General features: G+C 41.5%; 1 protein-coding gene, 1 long non-coding RNA gene and 1 pseudogene across 7 annotated transcripts in view; 2 read left to right on the top strand and 1 right to left on the bottom strand.

The window, feature by feature from the left end:
* Positions 1–1958: 1958 nt before the first annotated feature.
* Positions 1959–25035, bottom strand: LOC311601313 (uncharacterized protein). 4 transcript variants are annotated; one of them, XM_084788716.1, is made up of 5 exons: positions 14538–14962; positions 13504–13577; positions 11743–11830; positions 11362–11482; positions 1959–2338 (listed from the first exon to the last, which is right to left on the bottom strand). In XM_084788716.1, exons 1-5 carry the CDS (start codon positions 14658–14660, stop codon positions 2313–2315), a joined length of 432 nt encoding a protein of 143 aa, XP_084644842.1. In that variant the 5' UTR covers positions 14661–14962; the 3' UTR covers positions 1959–2312. The 4 variants fall into 4 exon arrangements, 3 of the variants coding, with proteins under 3 accessions (XP_084644842.1, XP_084644841.1, XP_084644840.1); XM_084788715.1 differs by lacking the exon at positions 1959–2338 and adding an exon at positions 5684–5981; XM_084788714.1 differs by lacking the exon at positions 1959–2338 and adding an exon at positions 6944–7578.
* LOC311601332 overlaps positions 14818–25177 on the top strand; it is a 41685-nt gene continuing 31325 nt past the window's right edge. For both annotated transcript variants that reach the window (XR_014780517.1, XR_014780518.1), the window contains exon 1: positions 14818–14886. This is a non-coding gene — a long non-coding RNA (uncharacterized lncRNA). The remainder of the gene's footprint in view (positions 14887–25177) is intronic.
* On the top strand, positions 15873–17366 carry LOC311601511 (actin, cytoplasmic 2-like; annotated as a pseudogene). The gene has a single exon. The product of its transcript is annotated as an actin, cytoplasmic 2-like (transcript).

Here is a 25177-nt window from a genome sequence, read left to right as displayed (position 1 = left end):
TGGTCCTTACAAACAAGATAGTTTTGACTGAGGGTTTTATTTTATATTTTAACCCATTTGTGTGTGTCTACAGATGCAGGCAGATAGCCTAAAAAGCGTATTCAGTATTTGTCATATAAGACATTCAGTTGTAGAATAATATAATTATTCCTTTCCTAGATGGCCTTAAACAGAAAAGTATAAAAACCCAACATCTGCAGGAACTCAGAAAATGCTAACATCAGGTTGTTTCAGTTTTCTTTAGGGATTTTAATGATATTCAATATGACTAGAAACCATGGCTCAGAGACCCTGAGTTCAATTTCCAACAACTAACTATGTGCTTCAGAACCATCTATAGTGACATCTGCTGCCCTCTTCTGGCGTGCAGGCACACATGCTGTCTAAATAATAAATACATGACAAAGCAGGTAGCCTGAGCAATTCAACATCAAAGACTGCTTCAGCTACTATTTCCTCAAGCAATTGCATGCCTGTTGACTTTAAAAAGGGCTAGTCCCAAGGATCAATCCAAAAAAGACTGGACAAAACAGATACCGCTAGCTTTTGCAGCGCTTGGCCAACATCTTATTTTTCTATGGTTACCCAAAAGATGTTTTCCCCCAAACAGCAAAAAGTAATTTTAAGAGAACGATGTCCCCATTCCCAATATGTGGGGTGGTGGTTTTTGGTGGGTTATCGATGTCCATTTTTGCCTAGGGGGGTTAGTTGTAAGTTAATAAAAGTTTCATTTAAGGATTTCTTCTATCATTCTTTCTCCCTTATTTTTCTATCTTATCTAACATTAGGGAATAAAGGGTGAAGAAGGGACAATATAAGGAAAGAATATAAGGTAGGGTATAGATTTATAGAATAAAAAGTAGATTATTGAATCTGCTGGCCTCAAATAATTTATATTGGTATTCAAATATTTCATATTGGTATTGAAGATTGACAGGAATTTAAGTTTTTTCTTTTTCAACATTTGCTTTATGTATTGTATATGGTATGTTAATGGAAACTTAAATTGTATATTGTACACTGGTAGAAACTTAAGATCATTTTGTTTGACATTTATGTAATGTTTTATACATGTACAACTTATTTGAACAGGTGAAATACAACTGGTACAACTTGCTCAGTACGGTCAGAGATAGAAATTGTTAGTTGGTCACTTATAAATCTGACTAGATAATAAATTACTTAATTATAGAATAAGCTTTATTAAGTTTTTTGTATATGTTTCCAAAGGAATAGGTTGATGACGGATAGAATAGATAGATAGATGGTCTTCAAACACTTCAGAGATCCAAAGAAAATGGCATTTAATAATAAAGGGCTTTTATGACAGAGAGACACATCTGTTCCTGGCAGCACCTCGAGTTTAATCACGCAGCCATCAAGAAAAGATAGTGGCAGACAGCCACTGGTCTGAGGAACTTTGCTTATCTCTACAGCTGATGACAGAATGACCGTCCACTATGATCAAGCCTGAAACTGAGAAATTAGCTGCCCAGCTTTGCAGGGATTACGTGGGCCAATCCTCCAGGATTCCTGCTTCAGAGCAGTCTGTAAGATGCTTTGGACTGGCTAACTGAAGGCTGGGATGCCCCAACAATGGAGAGGAACTTGTGACAGTACAGAAGCAGTCTTTAAGATGCCTTGGCCCAGCTGGCTGGCTGAAGGCTGGGATGCCCCAACAATGAAGAGGAACTTGTGACAGTACAGACACTCAGCTCTCTGTCCTGTCAATACTTTTGGAAGTTGCTTGCCTGCACTTCCTTCATATTAAACAGTTTTTCCTTCTGGAATCTCTTATGGGGTTGAAGACTAGATAGTAACAGTAGTAATATAAGTTTAGTGTGAAAAATGTAGATATTAGGATAAGAATCAGTAGCATAGGATAGATAGTTGAATAATTTCTTAAAAATTTTAACTACAAACAAACTGACTGTTCCTTGTAAATGTGACTTACTGGATAATTCTTATTTTGTTGTATATAACTTATTTTATTTAATAGAAAGGGGAGATGAAGGAGAGATAAACATGTTTTTGTTTAGATCACAAGTTGAGGATGAGAAAAAGACTTGTGAGAGAGCAGATGATGTTTATCCCCTTAGAAATCAAATCACCATGTGGGGGAGATTGGTTATTAACCAGCTGAAAAACACGCTTGAACAAATTCTGAGAAGAGGTATATATGTGAGCCCAAAACAAGAGGCGGATCCTTTGGAGACTTGGGGATAATTTCGGCTATTCATTCCTGTGCCTCAAGGTGCTCCTAGAGAGAACTGCTGGAGGGAAGGCTTCGGGGCTCTGGGCTCCATTTGAGGCTATGGGTTCTGGTTGCTCCAGGTTCCTGCAGAAGAAATCCTGCTGATTATGCCAGGATAACCATTCCTCAGAACTGATATCTTTATGGTTTCATTATTGTATTTTTAAAACTCTTTTTCCTATTATTTAGGTTAGTTGGGTTATCAGTGAGGTACTCTTGGTCAATAAGTTCATAATAAAATCTATTTGCTAAGAAAATTGAGCCTACAGGGAAGAGTCAGGCAGATATCTTGGTGACTGAGAGAAGAACATACAGTGACTAGAGGAGGGAACCAAGGGAGAAGACCCAATTGGGCCAGGAAAATAGATGGAAAGATGCAATCAATTAGGAGGGTCTGATCTCCCAGCATGCTCATCCTTTCACAGGATCAGTGCTTGCTCTGTGCCTTCAAAGGAGCACGGGGAAGGGGGGGTAGGGGAGGAGCTGAAGTTTGACTTAGAGATGACTGACATGTGTTTCTTCGCCTGTTCCTTGTTTTTAGGATCCTGGAGAGCTTCAGAGAACAGATGAAGTCCCTGCTGTCAGTCAACTGTCTTAACCTTACCTTGTAAACCCAGGAGTCAACAAAGGGATTCATAGATGATCCAGGTAAAAAGTCAAAGTATTGTCTTGATTCTCCACCCTAAGTCCCAGATGGACATGGCTAGACACTGGTCATTGGCAGGTGACACATGTGGAATAAAAAATCAGCCCTAAACCAGAAAACCAAACCACTTTTCTCAAGGCATTTACTGTGCACAAGTACCCTCCTTACACTGGCTTGCCTAGCAGACGGCATACCCAATGCCTCAGGTTTAAATCATCCCATGATACCAGCCCTCTCCTAAAACCTAGAGGTTGTTTCCTTGCTGAAGTCCTACCCCACTCCCAGTCAGGTGAATTTCCAGCTCCTCTTCCACCTACCTTCCCCACAGGCTGGAACTTGGATTACACAAACACTTGAATTCGCTATTCTAAATACTGCAATTTGCCTGTCCTGTCTGCTGACCTCGGCCTCTCTGTATTTGACATGGTTTGATTCTGTAGGGTTGTGGGTTTTGTTTCATCACCAAGGTGACTATGTGGTTAATTACCCTTTGACTTTTGGGGTCAAGGCCTCCATCTGGGCAGGAAACATCAGTGACTCCAGAAATTTCACCCATTCACCACCCCCATGTCTCTGCAGTGTCAGGACTTGTGTGTGCCATGGAGGAATGCCCAGAGGCTAACTGGAGCCACCAAGTTGTTGGTAGTGTATTGAGCAGTCTCATCCACCAAGTTTCATTAGCTCCCTGGTTTCATCAGACTGCAGCTAAGCCAGGGGCCAGATCTACTGGTAGAAGGGTCTCACTCCAAGGACTAAGCCTAAACCCATTTACTGGTTAAGGTTCATAAGCTTAGGATCAGTTTATACTTGAGGCAGAAAGACAGAGCAGAGGTGGAATGCTGTCTTGCCTGATCATCTTAGCTTCTGTGCAGGGCTACATGCCAGTCTTTATTTCCCACACGCTCATGTCTCAAGTAACTGATTTTCTTTGGGCAATATTTTCCTAGTGTTGACTAAGCACCAGGGTCACAAGCCTTGAATATTTGTGGAAAGCCAGTTGAGTTGTGCAAGGCCCTCACTTCTGGGAGTAGTAGGAACATCTAAGACCTGAGCCAACCTCTACCCATCATGGGAGCAGTTTAAAAGAGCACTGATGCACTTATGGCAGGTGCTGAACAAAGTCAAGAATGGTCTAGGAGAGCCAGGGGTTCTTCCCACTGGGGCACTTCCCACCTGGGGCTCTTCCCATCTGGGGTTCTTCCCACCTGGGGCTCTTCCCACCTGGGGCTCTTCCCATGTGGGGCTTTTCCCACCTGGGGCCCTTTCCTCATGGAGCCCCTTCCACTTGGGGCCCTTTCCATCTGGGGTTCTTCCCACCTGGGGCTCTTCCCACGTGGAGCCCTTTCCACCTGCATTGTGGGCAAAGATGCAGAGACAAAAGAGAACTTTGTGCTGCTCATGATATTGGCGATGCACGAGGGCAGAAAGTTGCAGAACCTTTGTATCATACCCAATGGTTCACCAAAGCTGAAGGCAGAGTGCATGCTGAGAGGAAAGAAACAACTACAGAGGGAAGGAAAAGATAGGACCAATAAGGGGGGACTGGGATTGCATTGCATAACAATAGATGATCATGCAGCAGAGCCTTGCTTACTGTTCCTGCTGAAAAGCCTAATCATTTAACATCCCCTGTGGCATAGTTAATGGAAACCTAGCTCTGAATCTGAGAGTTGATTTTTAATTTGGTGTTTGAGAATGAATAACATGTACTTTGATCAGTCTGTCCTTCTCCCTCTCCCCTAACTCCACACATTAGTTTTCCTACCACCACTCTCTGCCCACTGAATCTCTTCAGTGCAGCCAGTATGTGCACGGGTGTGGAGTCATTCACTGGGACACAGACAGCCCATGAGAGAGTCTATATTGCCAGAAAAACAACCCTCAATCTCCTTCTCCCAGCAGCCATTTGTTGTCACTGATGACCCGAGCTTGAGGTTAAAGTGTTGGGGCCACTCCATGGTGATGTGTAATTTGGGTGGCAAGAGTAGTCCTAGGTCAGTTAGTGCAAGGTGAGGCTTCTGGCCACACACATTAATCCTTCATCAGGCGAGCAGGCTCTTGCTTCAGTTAGTCAGAGAGCCTGAGGTGAGGGTTATCAGTGGGGTCTATCAGGCTGTCCTCTGACAGAGTTAGAATCCCAGCAGGAGCTGGGAGTGCAGCAGGGGCTCAGGAGCAAGGCTTCAGGTGGCTTGAGATCACAGTGGGTGGGACAGTTATTAACAGGAACATGTCTCCAGCCCAGTCAGGGTGAACAATACCCACAGGCTACAACATGTCAAGCCTACTTTCCCCTTCATTGTCCTCAAGATACACTTCAAAACATTGCTCAATACACAGCCCTGGCTATTGGCTGCTACTGTGGCATGAAAAGATGTGGAGGAAGGGTGTGGACTGAAGCTGATAGTCTTAATAATACTCTTCCTTTTTTATTATAAAATGCATTTGGGACTAAGAATCTTTATAAATGTTGGATGCCACAGAAAACTCATGAATATGCAGCTGTAAATCTGTGTATATATAATATTCCATTATATATAAGCCAAGTCTTGTCCTTTCTATGTGGAAATGAGCAAGTGTAGAAGTTAAATTAAACCATGTCTGGAAGCTCTTGTGAATTTCATCATTTCCCCTGCGTGAGCCACACTAATATGTAACTCCTGAGCTCTCCCTGGAGGGTGAATTGAACTTGGCCTCATGTTGAAAAGATAAACAAGGTCAAACTGACTCTACCACCCCATGTCTCCTCACTGGGTTATAGTGAGGTGCTTTCAGCTTGGGGCCACTTTATTGACATTGTTGTTGGAGTGGAGAAACACAGGAGAGGGTACAGAGCCACCTACTTTGAATCTTAGAGCTAATGACTACTGTGTTGAGGATGGAGAAGGCAGGCTAGGTCCCGGGGCTTCCTTTCCAGGCTCTTCAATCTAGAAGGTGTTGCAGCTGTTCTGTGGTGTTCGAGAGAAGGACCGAGCTCCTGGGTTGCAGCTGTTGACTCCTCTGCTCACAATCTCTGGAGAACTTCTCTGTGCCTCTACTTACCCTCAGCTGGTAGGAGTTGAGCATATGCAGGAGGGGCAACAACTACAGCAGGAAACTCTGGTGAGTGTCAGCATTTGATGAACTACCTGACAAAGTGAGTGTAACTGTGCTCAGCCATTGCAGGGCTGCTCAAGGAGGTTATCTCCAAGAACAGCCACATTCTAAGCAGTGGGCAGAAGCAGTCATGCCCACAGGTGGCCTCAGGCCTCCTGGAATTCCCATGCCTTCCTAAGAAGTGCTCAAGCTTACCGCTGTCCTCAGCAGTCCTGTGCTTTGTGAGGAAAGTGTTCTGCTCCCCAATGGCATATTCTTCAGCTGAAGAGCAGATTGCTAAAACAACTTTGCAAATGCAGAGCTTAGGCTGTGATTCTGAGAACTATGGATGCTGTCCAGCAAATTAGAGTGAACTCCAAAGTCACACTGGGACCAGGGTGCTTGAGTAGCTATCAAAAGCCCACATGCCACCACCATCCTTCTGTTGCCCTCAGGGCCATACCTCTTTAAGACCTCATCTCCAAATGGGGTGATTTCTGGTAGAGCTATCCATGCCCCTGACCCCCCCCCCCACTCCTACCAACCACTCTTAATATAGTGTGGAAATGTTCTTCTTGGTACATGACCAACAAGCAAAATCACCTTTGTGGCCACAATTCTGGGGAGATGATCCCTGAACTGTACTGGCCAGCCAATCTAGCCTGCTTGTGAGCTCCAGGTGCAGTGGTAGACACTGTCTTTAAAAGTAAGATGGGGATAACACACACACAAAGACAAATCAACCAACCAAAAAGGTTGCAGGTGCAAAAAGGGTGCCTATATTCATAGCCACAGAGGAGGGTTCCAGCCATTGGAGTCTGTAAGTGTAGAAAACAGGCCAATGTGCCAGGAACAGGTACTGCATGAAATGTTTCTCTCTAGAACATAGGCTCTTCATCAGGACATAAGTGTGGGTCTACCAAGTCAGTAATATTCCTAGGATTTCAAAGTCAGCCTCACAGACACAAGACTTGCAGTACAATATAGTGTTTATTAAGCAAAGACATACCCTTTTTTGAACAGATATTACTTCTCAAATTGGTTGTCTGGAATATAGGTTACAAAGTGGCATAGGACCACAGAAGACATATATGAATAAATCAAGATTAAGGCCCGAGATTTAAAAAAAAAAGGGCATGATGGAACAATATTTTTCTGCATTTCAAACCTCTGTGGCATTTCCTATTTTGGCAAAAACATTAGTACCCTAGAATTCTGCCCATTGAAGGCAGCTTGCCCCAGCAAAAGCACAGATGTATATACGTATACTTGAAAAAGTGTGGGGCAAGCAGATGGAAATGAATAGTAGTTATCACACACTAATCTGGATGTAATAGTTTGCTTTTGCAGCTTCCTTTCCATTAAACTCATTATGCTTAAGAAACAACTAAAAACTAAACTTATGAGTAAAGAAAATAACCCACCCACCCTCTCACATCAAGGGACTCTTGTATGTCCCTTTCCCATATAGACCATGGACTTAGGTCTTCTGCCTCATCTTCCCCTTAGGGGTGAGGATTGATGGTGTTCTCTTCAGTCAGAAAATATGCAGAATTATCTTGACCAGGCTGCCTGGTCTCTCTCTTAGGTAAGAAGAAGAGGCATGCTGCAAAGGAAAAAAAAGCAGGGAGAGTGGTAAACTGAAATATTCTGTGGTGATAGGAGTATTCCTTTATTTCAAGCCAGTGAGCCACTGACAAGTATCTTTGCATTATTGGTTTACAAGGTACTAGCAGAGGAGAGAGAGAGGCAGGGGGGGATGGAGAGAGAGAGAGAGAGAGAGAGAGAGAGAGAGAGAGAGAGAGAGAGAGAGAAACAGAGACAGAGACAGAGAGACAGAGACAGAGAGAGACAGAGAGACAGAGAGACAGAGACAGAGACAGAAAGACAGAGACAGAGACAGAGACAGAGACAGAGACAGAGACAGAGACAGAGACAGAGACAGAAAGAGAGCTTGGAAAGTTAGGATTCCTGTACTATTCTTCCTTCCAGATGCCCCTTGGCTTAATGGCCGTCCTGAGAACCCAAAACTTCCTTTTAGTCTGCAGCATATGTGTCTGGCCCTCCATTCCCCAGCTTTTGTGAAGTCAGACCTAGCCAAAGTCTCAACTTTAGCCTTGGATTGAAGTCATTTCCGCACTTACACAGTGGAAGTAAAGGTGTCAGCTCCCACCAGGAAGTGGAGGAGGACAAGCACAAAGGCAGTGTTACAGGTATCAGTTGTAGAACTCTTTTTTGACTCTATTTTGAAGTGATTCAGGACCAAGTAAGTGGAACCAAATGGGGTGAATGAGGAAAATAGATTCAGGAGGAGTTGGGTTTCAAGCAGACAGCTGAAGACCAGGACAGGAGTGAGCAGAAAGGAAAGAGCCCAGTCAGAGTCATATGTCCACAGGATGAAACTCTTGCCCTTCCTACTCTAACTCTTTCCCAATGAGCTATCTGAAACCCGACGTTCACTGCCTGGACGATTAGATCAATTTGCTGTCAACTCTGATTCTTAGAGTTCCACTCAAGAACATCATTGTATTGGTAATGGGCACGAAAAGGGCTACCTTTTGGAGTCTACTTTGCTAGTGAGCCCGTCAGACCATTTGCCAATTTTAATCTCGGTATGAGATCATAGGGACCCAATTTCTGGTGACACTGATGGTTCATTTGGTCAAGGCATGTATATGAAAATGGTACACATTTAGCTATCTAGAATTTCTAAACATTTAAAATGAAAATACTTTTGATGTCTTGCTTCTTTGCCAGATTGAATGTTTCTGCTCCTTATAAGGCTAGCTGGGACTTTACATGAAGAGCTAAATCTGCTGGGTTATTTTTATCAGGACCAGTTTTATTCTGTAAGTGTAGCCCTTAAAGATGGTCCCCAAGGTCTGTCTGCCCTGTCTAACATAAGGCAACTCCATAGATAAATGCCAAGCACACTCACTCAGCAAAGGGAATTTTAAGGAACTTTTTCAACATGATGAGACCTATCCAAGGTAGGTTCTAGACTGTATTGCAGTATTGCAAAATGGATAATCTCAGTAAGGAATCTGGATTCAGTGTTGAGCTTGGCACTAAAGTGAGGTGTGGCTGGGGAAGACTGAAAGTCAGATTGTATTTAGGAATCATTTATGCAGCTCAGTCATACAAGGATCTTTGTAGCTGTTACTACTGCAATAAAACCCAATGGTTTTACTCAGCAGTGAGTTCTACCATCACATGTGTGACTTCCTTCACATTGATAATGCTTTCAACTCTGCATACCAAAAAGAGAACATATTGCTGGGGCATTCTCCTTATGAAGAAGAGTCCCAGATCAAAAGAAAAAAGCTATAGGGCATTTCAACTCTATCATACAGATTCCCTCTTAGACTGTAGAGCCACAAGTTGAAATAAGTCACAAATGACTCTAAGTCTCACAGACAGGAATTTACACAAGCAAACTGAAAGTTCCATGCAAAACCTCTGAAAAAATGTCTGTAGTAAAATTATTCATAATTATCAAAAACTTGAAAGCAATCCAGATGTTCTTCTGCTGATGGAGGGATTAAAATTGGCAATATAGTCATAATGTGGAATAAATGAAAGTGATCCATTGTTTCCTGTGACATGAAATTTGCTAACTGTACATTTCTAAGAAAAGGAGACAGATGAAAATGTCCTCACATTGGTAATAAGAATGAAACCAATGTTGTTTTGATTATGTAATGTGTGACATTAAGGGCATCACAATGGAATGGATAGGTATTCTTTTTTGCTTTTGTCCATCTTCCCGTGTATTGCTCTTTCTATTCCAATTACTTTATTTTTGCGACAACTTCCATGAATCCCAGGATGGCCTTGAACTCATGGCATAGATAATGGCCATGAAGCCCTGACCCTTCTGCCTCTCCCTCCTGACTACTGCATTGAAAATTTTCTCTAAGTCCAAAATTAGTTCAAAATGAAAAACATTTACAAAATATAAGCATCAGGATCAGGCAGAGTGCCCCACCAGATACCTCCCAATTGCTCCACGCAGCTTCAGGATGCACACTTCACAACAATGCTATGGATACAAGCAAATTGCACTTCTTCAATCATTCAGTTAGTTTTATATATTCCATTTTAGTCCTTTTGGAAAATTCTAGTTCCCTGACAGTTTCAGTGCTCAGAGCTTTGACTAAACTTTTCTGCTATCAATCACTTCCAAATCACTTTTGCATCTTAATAGTATATTTGCAATTTTCTGGTTCCAAATGAAAAAATAAAATAAATATCAGTAAGCCATAGCAAGCACTCCAGATGCTGCTAAATTTCAATGTCTCTTGCTGGTTATCTGGCTTTGCTCCTCTGACTGGAAAGGCTAGCTGTGGGATCTTATAAGGATTGCTCCACAGCTGGTTTAAAAATAATGAATATAATTCCACAGAACAACCCTACAAGGTAACTTCAGATAAGTACGTTAAGTGCAATCACTCTTCATGTAAATGTTAGAAATGGTCACACACACACACACACACACACACACACACACACACACACACACCTACCTTTGTGCTGTTTTCAAAGAACTATTTGGAAAGGAGATCTGAAACTTACAGAAATAATGGAAGTGGTGCTACTAAAACTATTTGACAATTAAACCTACATTTGAAACTGAGGAGAAAAGAAAGATGAACCATAATAAGTGAAAATGTCACAATATAGCTTATCTGCAATGAGATCCATGTCTCAAGTGTTGCAGGTTTTATACAAGGGTATAATTAGGACTTTGTTATAGAAACACATAAAAAAAGCAGCAGTATTTTGGAGGGATTAACCACCTTCACTGCTACTTCCATTACATTGTCCTGGCAACACACATGCCTATAATTCTGTCATCTCTGCACTCAGGAGTGGAGCTAAAGGGCCCGTTCTGACTTCTAGGACAGGGTGAACAATACATAAAAAATTTGCGGCAAAACATCAACAAAACTAACAACAAAAACATGTTGTTACACTAAGACACTGCAAGGACATAAACAATAAAGTGTTATTTATTCAAAGACAGATCTATCACAATGTTTGCAGTATTAAAATCAAAAGCAAGTGAATAATACAAATTCAACAGAAAAAAGGAGAGTCTGCACATTTCTAACTGGGGTTTCTAAAATGTGTAAGATCAGTGATTGCTTGAATCTATGAGAAGATATTTACTTATATTTCTCTGAATCATCATCTCAAAGATTTACAGAAAATGAGCAAAATTGGACATGACACCTGTGATTTCACAGTGTTATAAACAGAACACTATTTTAAACCTCCTAACAACCTTGAAGGTCATCTGATTTATTTCATCCACTTCCAAGTAGCTCATTGTACCTACTCGATGTCAGGGGTGTAAAACCCGTGGAAGAAAGGCTTGTCCTCGTACCTGTGCACTTCCTTGTAGTTGCACTTATGTTTCTGCTTGTGCTCAACCGAGCTGATTTCCTGGTCTGAATTGTTCCAAGTGGCCTTTGCCGAGTGGCTGGTCGAATATCTACAATCTCAACCTGAGATTCCACAAGAAGAGAATACATTTGACTAGCGGGATAGAATAAGACACAAATAATAGGAAACACAGGCAGAACCCAAACACTTTAAACATAATAACATACTTCAAGCAATTGAGAAGCCAACACTGTGTGTGTGTGTGTGTGTGTGTGTGTGTATGTGTGTGTTTGTGTGTGTGTTTGCAACAGACATGAAGTACATAACAACATTAGAGGGATAAAGGTTCATAGTTCTACACAACGGTGGTCAGTGTACATACTTCTGAGTCTGAATTAGGATGTTCCATTTTCGCAGCTTCATCCTGGCAAATTCTTTGCAATTCATTCTTCTGGCGTCGTTTTTCAAGCCTCAATAAAGCCATAAAGAAAGAATTATCAAAATGTGTGTTGTGTACTGGCCAGGAAACTTGCTCTTTGTTGGATAGCTTTCATTGCACTAGACAGGGTTATATAAGCTGATGGAGGGAGAAAAAAAGTCAGTGACAGTTTTGCCAGCTGTGAACACTGTCATCAACAATAATGACTGGCATGGCACAATATGCCCACGTTTACAACAGTTGCATCAATGTTACGTGGCAACCGAGCAATTTCTGAATGGATTGATGGCCATACCACGGGAGGAAACATATGTCTGGTATTATAAATCTGATCAAGAACACAATGCTGGGGAGTTCACCAGCCCCAAGAGTGAATCTACTTGCCATTACCTTGCTAAATGGTCATAGCGTCAATGTGCTCTCTAAATTAATATCTTTATGCAATTCGTCTTTATGCCCATGGATTAGTGCAGTTCTCAGATCTCATCAGAGAAGTTCATTTACGCAGTATTCAGTGGTTAAAATTGAAACTCACAACTAGTCAAGCTATAGAGAATTAAGTGTTATTGGCATGTTTAGATATACATGGTACATCTGTAAGAGCCCCTTCCACACAAGGCTTAGGGAGTATTGCAGAAGGTAGGGCAGGAAGGCTGTAGGAATCAGAGATCAGGGAGATAACAGTGTCATGTGGACCATGACGGGAACACTGCACTCAGGAGCTCATAATAGTGGCATGGCCACATGAGACCCACAGAAGCCCTACCTCCTGTAATACTGCTCCAAAGAGTGTTTGTTCTAATTGACCTCTTTAGAACAATATAGAAATATGATCCAATGAGAAGCCACTGTTAGAACCCAATCTCTGCTCTGAACACAGTAAAGACATTCATAAACAGAAAGAACTCTAGCTCAAGGACGGGAACTAGCCACTCAGATGTTTGTTTTGATAAATCTCTGGGTATTGTGTTTATTTCATACTCCATTAATTTTCCATTTTTAATATATTATCTATTTTTCTCTTTATGGATTAAGTTTAACATCCAAATGGTATAACGAGAACACTTTTTTTACACAATGAGAAAGACCAAGGACAACCTATTTTAAGTAAAGCAAATGGTTTCAGAAGGCCTACTCAGGTTACATATGCTCATGGTAAGGTTTTGTCAACTAGTTCATATTTTATTTGCTTTCTCAGTGTCTCTACTTGTAAAGACAGAGTTGACAGAGGATAACTGTGAACTATTGATTATCCTTACTCCATATCTCAAATGCTATCACGTGTGCTTTCAATACTCCTGTTTTTAAAAATATGTATTTCTTTATTCAGTGTGTGTGTGTGTGTGTGTGTGTGTGTGTGTGTGTGTGTGTGTGTTCATGTATGTCACTTGTGTGGAGGACAAAGGAAAACATTCAGGAATCAATCCTCTTTCTACTACGTGGGTTCTAAGAGTTAGGCTCACAATCTCAGATGTACTGTGTATATTTTTTTCTTGTTCCATTATTGGACCAATCTAGAAAATAATGCAACAGACACCAGTTACATAGTTCCTCACATACATGAAAATACACAGATTTGGAAACCAGCAAATTGGTCATCTTAGATTCATTTGAAATCCTTAGTTGATCATGTTTTGTATGCAATTTCTTTAGTAAAAAAATGTGTTTCAGCTCTGCGTTACTTACAGCCATGATACCTCTTACCTGGGGCACTTCACAGGAATGTCATCATCCGAGTCAATAACTATAACATTGGATTGAATTTCAGTGGGGTGTTCCTGCAGAAAGATTAGCATATCCATTTCCGTTGTTGCCATCATCATGTTGGCATCTTTGAGAGTCAAACCCACAGTCAAGCCCCAGCCTAATTTCCACTCAAATGTATCTGCATACTAAAATATGCTTGACATATATAGCATCCATTACATATTCTAGTTACAACTGATCCACAGGTCAGTGTGAGGAAGATACCAGGTTTATAGGTATAAAAACAAAGTATACACAAAATGATTTATCCCAAGCCTAGTAGATCCAGAAGAGGAATTTCATTTTCACTCAAGTTCACCGCTCACGATTTTATGCCATCATACTGTAAAGACTGTAAAGACTCTTCTGACTGCTGTCCTTCTGTTCTCATCTTTTATAAAATACCCACCAGTATAGGAACAGTGTCCTAGAGGCCTAGAGAGAAAAACTGGAGTAAATCACAAGTAGACGTCCTGGTGCCTTGATGAAGGCTAGCGGAATATGGATCGGCCAAGTAAGATTCATTTTCTCTTTCTCAGAAGAGGAAGCAGATCTTCGGACTGAGTCCTACATCTTTGAAGTCTACATTCTCATGGCAGATGACAGACAACTTCCTTCAGTTTTCGCTTCTATACAACGTTCATTACTGTTTTCAATATGGAGAGGCGGTTTATTCTAAAACTGAATGTGGGAGTGATGGATCTGCTACACCACCACAAGAGGATCATGTACCACAGGCCAGAGGTCTTCATCTAGGCTGCTAACACTGCCCTGTCCATGGTGTTCTACTTATGCCCCCATTGGTGCCAAATCCTTGAGATTCCATCCACTGTAATCACTGTAATCAGTCCAGATTCCTGCCATTCACCTCCTAAACAAATATACAATTGCTCTTTCCTCACTGAATACTGAGTCCCTCTGCACTGATGTCCAGCTGCTGAAAGCAAAAATGATGTGCCCTTCAAAGTGAGGGAGACATAAAACATACTCACTGATTCGTGTGGCTTACGAAGGATGGAAATGGTTCCCACGAGATAGTACTGTTGCTCCCCTAACAGCCTTGGAGCTAATGACCGAATGTTTCTGCTGTTAGGAACATATTTCTTCCAAATCATAAATGACTCTAAAGATGACACAATGTCAATTAATTTAAAAAGTATACTGGATAAATAAGGTGGCAGCTAAATAATACATCACAATGCTGTTTGCCACCCCAATGGCATTTTTCAAGATTTTGAGCCATGGTATTTTTCTTGTCTTCTTTCATTGACAGCCAAGCTCTGCAGATTCCCCAGATGGTCATCACCAAAATATGAAAACCAAATGTAAACTTGTGCTGAGGTCAGTCGTTTGCTGTTGCTCAATTGATTGTTGTGGAAGTCTCTAAAAAAACTGTGTGTTTGTTTGTGTGTGTGTGTGTGTGTGTGTGTGTGTGTGTGTGTGTGTGCATGCATTTTTTCCATATGTTTTAAAGATATTTCACCTTTAATTTCTAAGAAACATGAAAAATATTTTAATTAGCATTTGGTTACCTGAAGCACAAACTATACCTCACCTCTGATTGTCTTGTATATTTTATGGCTCTGAAGCAGTTAACTTTTTATATGTCAATTTCTCTGCTTGCACATCCTTAAACCTTAAAAATTAAACATCAGGCCCCATAGCATACATGCCATAAATGTGGAAATAGCATAGATTTGTCTAGTGAAAATGTTAGAGAGATGACTTCTTTCCCCAGGTTAGTGTGCAGAACTTTAGTGTTTATATTTTATATATTGGTCCTTGAGAGGATGCTAGAATTCTAGACCCCCAACCCAACCAGTAATTCAATCTGTGGTATGATTTACAAGCTACACAATCCATTTGTAACTTTAGGTGTTCATAGAGTTGCCTTTAAGCTTGGCAGTGCATTAACCTTTTCTTTTTTTATTAAGTTTTAAAAATATTTTGTTTTCTAAGGTGAGACAGCCATCATTTACCAATGTCATCTACCATATTTCTATATGGGACCACTTTATAAAAGTCACTACTATTTTTTTAATGCCTAATAGGCATAGCCATAAATTGTGAGTCTATTGATGTTAGAAAGTAGACTGTTTGGCACTCTCCACTGCTTCTGGCATCCACTGGGGACATTGAGTGTTAGGCCCCAAGAGTAAGGGGAGAAAAGTGTATTTGGACACAGGGAAGGTTCTTCGCTGTTGCTAAGATCCACGTGGCTCCTTCTGCAAACGTCACAGCTACTGGATAGAAGCTCAAGACAGGGTACCGAACTGGATGTCTTTGGAGTAAAATATGTATTAGAAGAGTTAGTAACACTCTGGAGAGACAGCAAGGATGAGGGTGCTCAAGCCCCTCTGTGGATTTGGAGTCCCTTTTTATACATTTTATACATTTCAGAGGAAGGGAAGCAGCCCCATGCCGGGCAACTTATGAGCAGTCCATGCTACACACTATGATCAGGCTGTCTGTAATTCCTAGGTGGCAGGGATGAATGTGTGACCTTTAGGGTGTTGGGGAAAGGGGAGGAGAGAACCATTTAGTTAATGTGTTTCCATCATACCTGTGTTTGCAACACTAACTACTGATAGCTTGGAGTGTGCTGATCTTGGGCCTGTATGGAAAGTCAACTATCATGGCAGCTTTAAAAAAAATAAAGTATCACTTCAGAAAGATCTTTGAAGGAGAGTCTTGCATTAAAAGATCCATGATGGGTAGAGTCCTCATCCCCAGTGAGTGATCTCGCAGCTCTTCTGTCGCTGGTCCATACCTGCCACACCAGAGCGTGATGGTGTGTATGGATCAGAAGGACTTCTACGTGGGCGATGAGGCCCAGAGCAAGAGAGGCATCCTGACCCTGAACCCCACTGAACACGACATCGTCACCAACCGGGACAATATGGAGAAAATCTGGCACCACACCTTCTATAACAAGCTGTGTAAGGCCCCCGATGAGCACCCCATGCTACTTTCCGAGGCCCCCCTGAACCCCAAGGCTAACCGTGAAAAGATGACTGAGATCATGTTTGAGACCTTTAACACCCCAGCCATGTACGCAGCCATCCAGGCTGTGCTGTCCCTGTATGCATCTGGTCGTACCACTGGCATTGTAATGGACTCTGGAGACGGGGTCCCCCACACTGTGCCCATCTATGAGGGCCACATTCTTCCTCATGCCATCCTGCATCTGGACCTGACTGGCCGGGACCTGACCTCGTGAAGATCCTGACCAAGTGTGGCTACAGCTTCACAAGGAGAGCTGAAAGGGAAATCGTGCATGACATCAAAGAGAAGCTGTGGTATGTTCCCCTGGACTTCTAACAAGAGATGGCCACTGCTGCATCCTCTTCCTCCCTGGAGAAGAGCTATGAGCTTCCTGATGGCCAGGTCATCACAACTGGCAAGGAGCAGTTCCGCTGCCCTAAGGCTCTTCTCCAGCCTTCCTTTCTGAGTATGGAATCCTGTGGTATCCATGAAACTACATCCAATTCTATCATGAAGTGTGACCTTGATATCTGCGAAGACCTCTGTGCCAACACAGTGCTGTCGGGTGGCACCACCATGTACCCAAGCATTGCTGACCAGATGCAGAAGGAGATCACTGCTCTGGCTCTTCGCACCATGAAGATCAAGGTCATTGCTCCTCATGAGCACAAGTACTCAGTATGGATCGGTGGCTCCATCTTAGCCTCACTGTCCACCTTCCAGCAGATGTGGATCAGCAAGCAGGAGGTCAATGAGTCCAGGTCCTCCATCGTCCACCACAAATGCTTATAGATGGACTGTTACTAAGCTGCGTTTTAACACCCATTCTTTTGACAAAACCTAACGTGCCCAGGGAGGAAAAAACAAAAAACCATGAGACAACATTGGAATGGCTTTATTTGTTTTTGTTTTATTTTTAATTTTTTCTAAAGTTTTTTTGTTTGTTTTGGCACTATTGACTCAGGATTTAAAAACTGGAATGGTGAAGGCAACAGCAGTCTGTTGGAGCAAGCATCCCCCAAAGTTCTACAATGTGGCTGAGGACCTTGATTGTACATTTTTGGTTTTGTTTTTTGTTTCGTTTTAGTCATTCCAAGTATCCATGGGATATGGCTACAGGAAGTCCCTCATTCTCCCAAAAGCTACCTTTAGTCCCTAGAGGAGGATGGCCAAGTCCACTCCCTGAGTTCACACTGGCGAGGTGACAGCATTGCTTCTGTATAAATTATGTACTGCAAAAATTTTTTTAAACCTTCTGCCTTAATAGTACTTTACATTTGTTTTTTAATTTTTGAATGGTCAGTCAGCCATCCGTGCTCCCCATTTGTTTTTTGGTCCCCTCAACTTGATGTATGAAGGCTTTGGTCTCCCTGGGGGTGGGCTGAGGTGTTGAGGTAGCCAGGCCTTGCCTGTACACTGACTTGAGACAATTTAATAAAAGTGCACACCTTACCAAAAAAAAAAAAAGATCCATGAGGAACGTGGGAGGCCCACAGTTCTTGACCATTCATTCTATACGAGGAGAAACACTGCTGCTTCAGACTAAATAGGGCACAGAGATTATTATATGAAAAAAGGCTGTCTGAGCACCAAACACCCACATGCAGAAGGCATCCAAAGGCTGATGAAATAATATCCTGGAACTATGCAGTGCCTTCTATGGGTGACAGAAGGGTGACTAGGGTGGGAGTGTGGACCCTGAGTGCGTAGCTGCTGCTGGTCAACAGAAAGGGTGAAGCCACCAGCCTCGTTCTTTCTAGGTCTTGAAAACTAACAGGATTTGGTTTCCTTGCATTTAAAATTTGTTTGCAAAAATGGTGGCTTGATTTCATTGTACTCTCCCTTTGTGAATAGGAGTGCATATCACCAGTATTCCAGATCATCATCAAAGTTTGGGAGCCACTGAAAGTCTCTTGACGTTCAGAGCTGTGCTAGCTAGAAAGGCATCGTACCCTAAAAGGGACTATACCCAGAACCGAACCCACACTTAATTTATTTTTAAAAATATATTTTATTAATTTTTTCATATTACATCTCAATGGTTATCCCATCCCTTGTATCCTCCCATTCCTCCCTCCCTTCCATTTTTCCCTTACTCCCCTCCCCTATGACTGTGAATGAGGGGGACTTCCTCCCCCTGTATATGCTCACAGGGTATCAAGTCTCTTCTTGGTAGCCTGCTATCCTTTCTCTGAGTGCCACCAGGCCTCCCTATCCAGGGGATGTGGTCAAATATGGGGCACTAGAGTTCGTGTGAAAGTCAGACCCCACTCTCCAGTCAACTGTGAAGAATGTCCTGTCCATTGATTGATCTGGGTAGGGGTTCCAAGTTTACTGCACGTATTGTCCTTGGCTGGTGCCATAGTTTGAGCAGGACTCTTGGGCCCAGATTCACTTATCATAATCAATTAATTTTCTTGTAGGTTTCTAGGACCCTTTGGATCCTTCTATTTCCACATTCTCCCATGCTTCTCTCACCTAGGGACACAACAGGATGTCCTCTCCTCTGTCCCACTTTCCTGGTAAGTGAAGACTTTCATGGGACATGCCCCATGACTCTTTCTGCTTCTGGGTTAACTCACTCATTATGATCATTTCTAGTTCCATCCATTTGTCCACAAATTTCTGCAATTCCTTGTTTTTAATAGCTGAGTTTAAATGATGAAATTTGAGATTTTGGAACTGATAAATTTCAGATAATAGTGATTCTTTTTAGATGCTGCTATAATAAATGGATGAAATATTTGGGAGCTATAGATGGGATGAACACAATTGTACATGAGAGAAACCTATAAGAACATGTTATAGATAGCCCAGTTACAGTCTCTCCAGAGTATCCACCTTCTTGTCTCCATATCCAATGAATATGTTACAAGTCCAGTGAAAAAATAAAGCTGCAAATGTTATTACATGCAATGATTATCAAATCATAAAATATGGACATGAGACGCTCTCTGGGTTGGTCCACTATGGTCCTTAGCATACTGCAAAGGAAAAGGATGACAAAAAGAGAAATGAGCCAGAAAAATGTCATGTGAGAGGGCTGTACCTCCCGTTGCTAGATCTGAACATGGTGGAAGGATCAAGGAGATCACAAACCAAGGCATGCAGAAGGTTTCAAAAGCAAAGGTTGGAATGGACAACCACCTTGCTGACACCATGGTTACATCCCAAAGAGACCTATGTTGGGTACCTACTATGCAGAATTGCAATATAATTAACTTGTGCTGTTTCAAGGCACTAGGTTTATGGTTAGTTGTTACAGCAGGAATACAGAAATACACATGAGAATAGAAACATTCTACTAGCGATTCTAAGCAATGCTTTATTCTTTTTCTTAATTGATTTTTTTTTTACCTTATATCCAGATCGCAGCCCCCTCCCTCCTCTCCTCTAGGTCCCGCTCTCCTACCCTCTTCTGCCTTTACTGCTGCCCTTTTCCTCACCCACTTCCTACCAATCCACCATGGCACATCAAGTTGCTTCAGGACGAAGCACATCCCCTTCCACTGAGGCCAGCTAGTGGAAAGTGATCCACAAGCAGGCAACAAAGTCCATGTCAGAGACAGCCCCTGCTCTGCATTCAAGGGGACGCACATGAAGACCAAGCTGCCCGTCAGCTACATATGAGTTAAGAGCCTAGGTCCAGCCCATGCATGCTCTTCGGTTGGTGATTCAGTCTCTGTAAGCCCCCATGGGCCTAGGTTAGTTGACACTCTTGGTCTTCCTACAAAGTTCTTGTCTCCTCTAGGTCCGGCTATCCATCCCTCCACTCTTCCACAGACTTTCTGAGCTCCACCTAATGTATGCCTGTGGGTTTCAATATCTGTTTCCATCCGCTGCTAGGTGGAGTTTCTCAGAGGACAGTTATGCTAGGCTCCTGTCTGCAAGCATAGCAGAGAATCATACATGGTGTCAGAGGCTGCTTCTCTCCCAGGGGTGGATTTCACATTGGACCAGTCATTGGTTGGACATTCCCTCAATCTCTGCTCCATTTTTATTCCTGCACATCTTGTAGGCACAATAAATTTTGGGTCAAACGTTTTCTGGATTGGTTGGTGTCCCCTTCCCTCCACCGGAAGCCCTGACTGGCTAGGAGGTGGCCTCTTCAGTCTCGATGTCCCCTGATGCCAGGAGTCTCAGCTAGAGTCACCCTCATATACCCCCAGGAGCCTACCCTGTCGTGACTCTTCAGCTCGTCTCAAAGATGGCCTCTGCCCACAGTTTCTTTTCTCTCTGAAAGCCCTCTGTCCTCCTGGCCCTGCTCTCCCCACATCTGATTCCTGCCCTAACTTCCCTCAGCAACCTCTCTTTTATCCTGTACCCTCTCTTCAACCACTTCTGCTCTCCATTCTACTTCCTCTTCTGAATGAGATTCAAGCATCCTCCTTTGGGCCCTCTTTCTAATTTAGCATCTTGGGTCTGTAAATTGTAGTATGTTTATCCTTTACTATATGGCTAATATCCACTTATAAGTGAGTACATACCATGTGTGTCTTTCTGAGTCTGGGTTGCCTCACGCAGGATGATCTTTTCTAGTTCCATCCATCTGACAATTTCATAATTACCTTGTTTTTAGTTGCCTAGTAATATCGCACTGTGTAAATAAACCACAATTTCTTTATCCATTCTTCAGTTGAGGGACATCAAGAATGTGTCCAGATTCTGGCTATTATGAGTAAAACTGCTATGAACACAGTTGAGCAAATGTCGTTGTGTATGGTGGAATATGTTTTGGGTATATGCGCAGGAGTGGTAAAGCTGGGTCTTGAGATAGAGATATTTCCAATTTTCTGTGAAAATGCCATATTGATTTGCAAAGTGGTTGTACAAATTTGCGTTCCCACCAGAAATAGAGGAGTGTTCCCCTTTCTCCACATCCTCACCAGCATGTTATACATTCTGGTAGGTGTAAGATGAAATCTCAGAGTCATTTTGATTTGGGTTTCTTTGATAACTAAGGACATTGAGTACTTCTCTAGGTGTTTCTTGGACATTCGCTATACCTTTGTTGAGAATTCTGTTTTGCTCTATACCCCATTTTTAAAATTGTGGTGTGTGTTTTGTTGGTTTTTAATTTCTTAAGTTCTTTATATATTTTGAATATTAGCCCCTTGCTGCATGTAGGATTGGCAAAGATCTTTTCCCAGTCTATAGGCTGCCAGTTTGTTCTGTTGACAGTGCCCTATGCATTACAGGAGCTTTTCAATTTCACAAGGTCCCCTTTATTAATTGTTGATCTTAGAGCCTGAGCTGTTGGTGTTCTGTTCAGGATGTTGTCTCCTGTGCCAATTAGCTCAAGGCTGTTCCTCACTTTCTCTTCTAATATATTTCGTGTTTCTGGTGTTATGTTGAGTTCTTTGATCCACTTTGACGTGAGTTTTGTGTAGAGCGATAAATGTGGCTCTATTTGCATTTTTCTATATACAATCATCCAGTTAGACCAGCATCATTTGTCGAAGATGCTCTCTTTTTTCCATTGTATGGCCTTGGCTTTTTTGTCAAAATCAAATGCCCATAGATGTGTGGGTTTACTTCTGGGTCTTTGATTTGATTCCATGGATCAACCAGTCTGTTTCTATGCCAGTATCATGCTGTTTTTATTACTGTTGCTCTATTGTACAGCTTGAGATCAGGCATGGAGATACCACCAGAAGTTCTTTTATTGTATAGGATTGTTTTAGCTATTCTGAGCTTTTTGTTTATCCAGTTGAAGTTGAGAATTGTACTTTCATGGTCTGTAAAGAATTGTTGGTAGTTTTATGGGAATTGAAAATAGACCTCTTGAAACTAAAAAGCTTCTGTAAGGCAAAGGACACTGTTAATAGAACAAAACAGCCGTCCAAAGATTTGGAAAAGATCTTCAAGAATCCTACATCAGATAAAGGGCTAATATCCAAACTATAGAACTAACTCAAGAAATTAAACATCAACAAAATAACCCAATTTTTAAAATGGGGTGCTGCTTAAGCAGGGAATTCTCAACAGAGATCTCAAGTAGCCTAGAAACACTTTTTAAAATGTTCAACATCCTTAGTCATCAGGGATATACAAATCAAAACGACTCTGAGAGTCTGTCTTACATTAGTCAGAATGGCTAAGAAAAAAGAACTCAAGTAAAAGTAAGCTACCTGATATTCAACTCCCTCAGAGACTTGAGAAGAAATAAACTTGATTATCTGAATGTGCCAGGAGTGCAGGTTAGTAACTCTCCAAATGAAAATATAACAGAGACAGTTTTCTACCTGACTAGTCTCCCAAAACTCTCTATAACATTGAGCATCTTCTTCGGCCTTCTGGCCCAATATCTCTGACAGACACTTAGTTTTACAATGAAGCTTAGTTGTTTAGGGGTTAAGATGTATTCAGGTCTAGATAGGTGTTCTAAGTTGATGATGACAGTATGTGATGGAGACCGATTTACATTCAGAAATGTAGATGCACCAAGATAGGAAAGATGTCTTCTTCAAGGCTGTCAAATACAAATAGCTAAAACACTAAGAATGTAACATTTATATAATTCCTGATTGTGTCATGGTTCTTCTTGCTATAGATAATCTATTGTGTATGTGTGTATATATATATATATATATATATATATATATATATATATATATATGTTAAAATAATTTTTTTAAGATCCTAACGTATGGCTTATATTTTAGCCCTTTGAGGTCACATAGTGTCTTTTCTTGGGAAGTTTAACTTTGCTTTCTATCTTTGTCTTAGTGTCAGATGGTCTCCTGACCCAGGACAGGTACGTAGGAGGAAAATTTAAAACAAGCATGCTTGGGTTGGGAGACAGGGTGTCTAATCCAATTCCAGAGCCAGCTCTTTAATAGAGTAGTACAGCATGAAGCAATAGAATTTCAACCAAAATTAATGAAAAGAGATGGGGAAGAATATGCCATTCTCACCAAAGGAAAAGCCTACCAACAGGGCATTCCAATTCAGAACATCTTTGACCAATATCCAAGGGCAACAAGAATTATTTTAAAAAATATTTAAAAAATCCAAAACAAACGTGTTATTAAAGGTAAAAGCACAGAACGATGCAGATACCTCAATTGTGGGAGAATTCAGTGCCCCATTCTATCCAACGGACAGATCACTGAGGCAGAAACATAATAGAGAAACAATGAATCCAATGGATCCAATGGTTATCTACAGAATTTTTCACCCAACACAAAAGAGTACTCTCTCTTCTTTGTGCCGCATGGAACCTTCTCGAAAATTGGCAGTATATAGTCGGACACAAAGCAAACCGTATACAAAAATTGAAATTACTCATTCTGCTTTCCCAGATCACCATGGATTAAGATGGATCTGAACAACAGAAATAACAAAAACCCTACACAATCATGGAAAATGAGCAACTCCCTACTCAGTGACAACTGGGCCAGGGAAGAAATTAAAAAAAAAATTAAAGACTGTCTAAAATTCAATGAAAATGAAGGCGCAACATACCCAAGCTTATGGGACACAATAAAAGCAGTACTAAGAGGAAAGTTCATACCACTAAGCGCCTTCATACAGAAATTGGGGACATTCCATACTAGTCAATTAACAGCTTCTCTGGAAGCTTCCACAACAAAAGAGGCTAACACACCCAAGAGGAATAGATGGCTGCAAATAATCAAACTCAAGCTGAAGTCAACAAACTAGAAACAGAGAACAAGACTAACAGTGAACAGAAGCAAGAAGCAGTTCTTTAAGAGGAAGTATGAAGGGAATCAAGGGGCAGTCCTTTCAGAAAGTCAACAAGATAGACAAAAGACACACACTTAGCCAAACTAACTAAAAGGCAGAGAGAAAATATCTAAATCAACAAAATCAGAAAGGAAAAACAAAACAGAACAATATCTCCATAACCCCTAAGGAAAAGAAGCAGTCATTGTATGTCTCCCAACAAGGGGGGGGGGAAGCCTCAGGGCCAGATGATTTTAGCTCAGAATTCTACCAGACTTTCAAAGAAGAGCTAATACCAATACCCTTCAAAATATTGCACAAAATAGAAACAGAAGGAACATTGCCAAACTCACTCTATGGGGCCACAGTCATTCTGTTACCTAAAACAGACAAAGACCCATCAAAGAAAAAAAAATTCAGGCCAATTTCCCTTATGAACACTGATGAAAAAAATACTCACAAACTGAATCCAAGGACTCATCAAAGATATCACTGGCCACGACCAAGTAGGCTCCATCCCAGGAATACAGAAGTGGTTCAACATATAAAAGCCCATCAACGTAATCTGTCATATAAACCATGGAAGGAAAAATGAAACATGATCACCTCATTAGATGCTAAAAATCATGTGGCAAAATTCAACACCACTTCATGATAAAGGCCTTGGAGAGATCAGGGATAAAAGTTCTGATAAGATGGAACACTGACTACTTACTAATTACTCCCAAGCACAAGATTTTAATTTCCCTTTGGTGGTATACTGAATATAGACCTGAGGGTGCCTCTCATCATGCTAGAAACAAGTCTGCCCAATCTGTATACCAATTATTCTGAGTGAGAAAAGAATGTCCACGCTTTTACTGGGTCTCAAAGGCATAAGCCTACCCCAGATGTCTTATAGACACAACTTTAACTTTTGTCCCTAGTCTGTATGTGCCTCAACAAGTTTTTACCTGGC

Source organism: Acomys minous (genome assembly GCF_964271855.1).
Source record: "Acomys minous genome assembly, chromosome: 7".
Taxonomy (NCBI): domain Eukaryota; kingdom Metazoa; phylum Chordata; class Mammalia; order Rodentia; family Muridae; genus Acomys; species Acomys minous.
The sequence above is the reverse complement of the archived record's forward strand: the minus strand, read 5'-3'. Positions and strand labels throughout refer to the sequence as shown.

Bases quoted from the DNA above. Each gene is read 5' to 3' on its own strand.
- LOC311601313 (XM_084788714.1), bottom strand. From the start codon at position 14,660: ATGATTTGGAAGAAATATGTTCCTAACAGCAGAAACATTCGGTCATTA. The intron at 13,578-14,537 runs GTGAGTATGTTT...ATCTTTCTGCAG, and splicing joins TTCGTAAGCCACACGAATCA to GAACACCCCACTGAAATTCA. The intron at 11,831-13,503 runs GTAAGAGGTATC...GGCTTTATTGAG, and splicing joins ATTCCTGTGAAGTGCCCCAG to GCTTGAAAAACGACGCCAGA.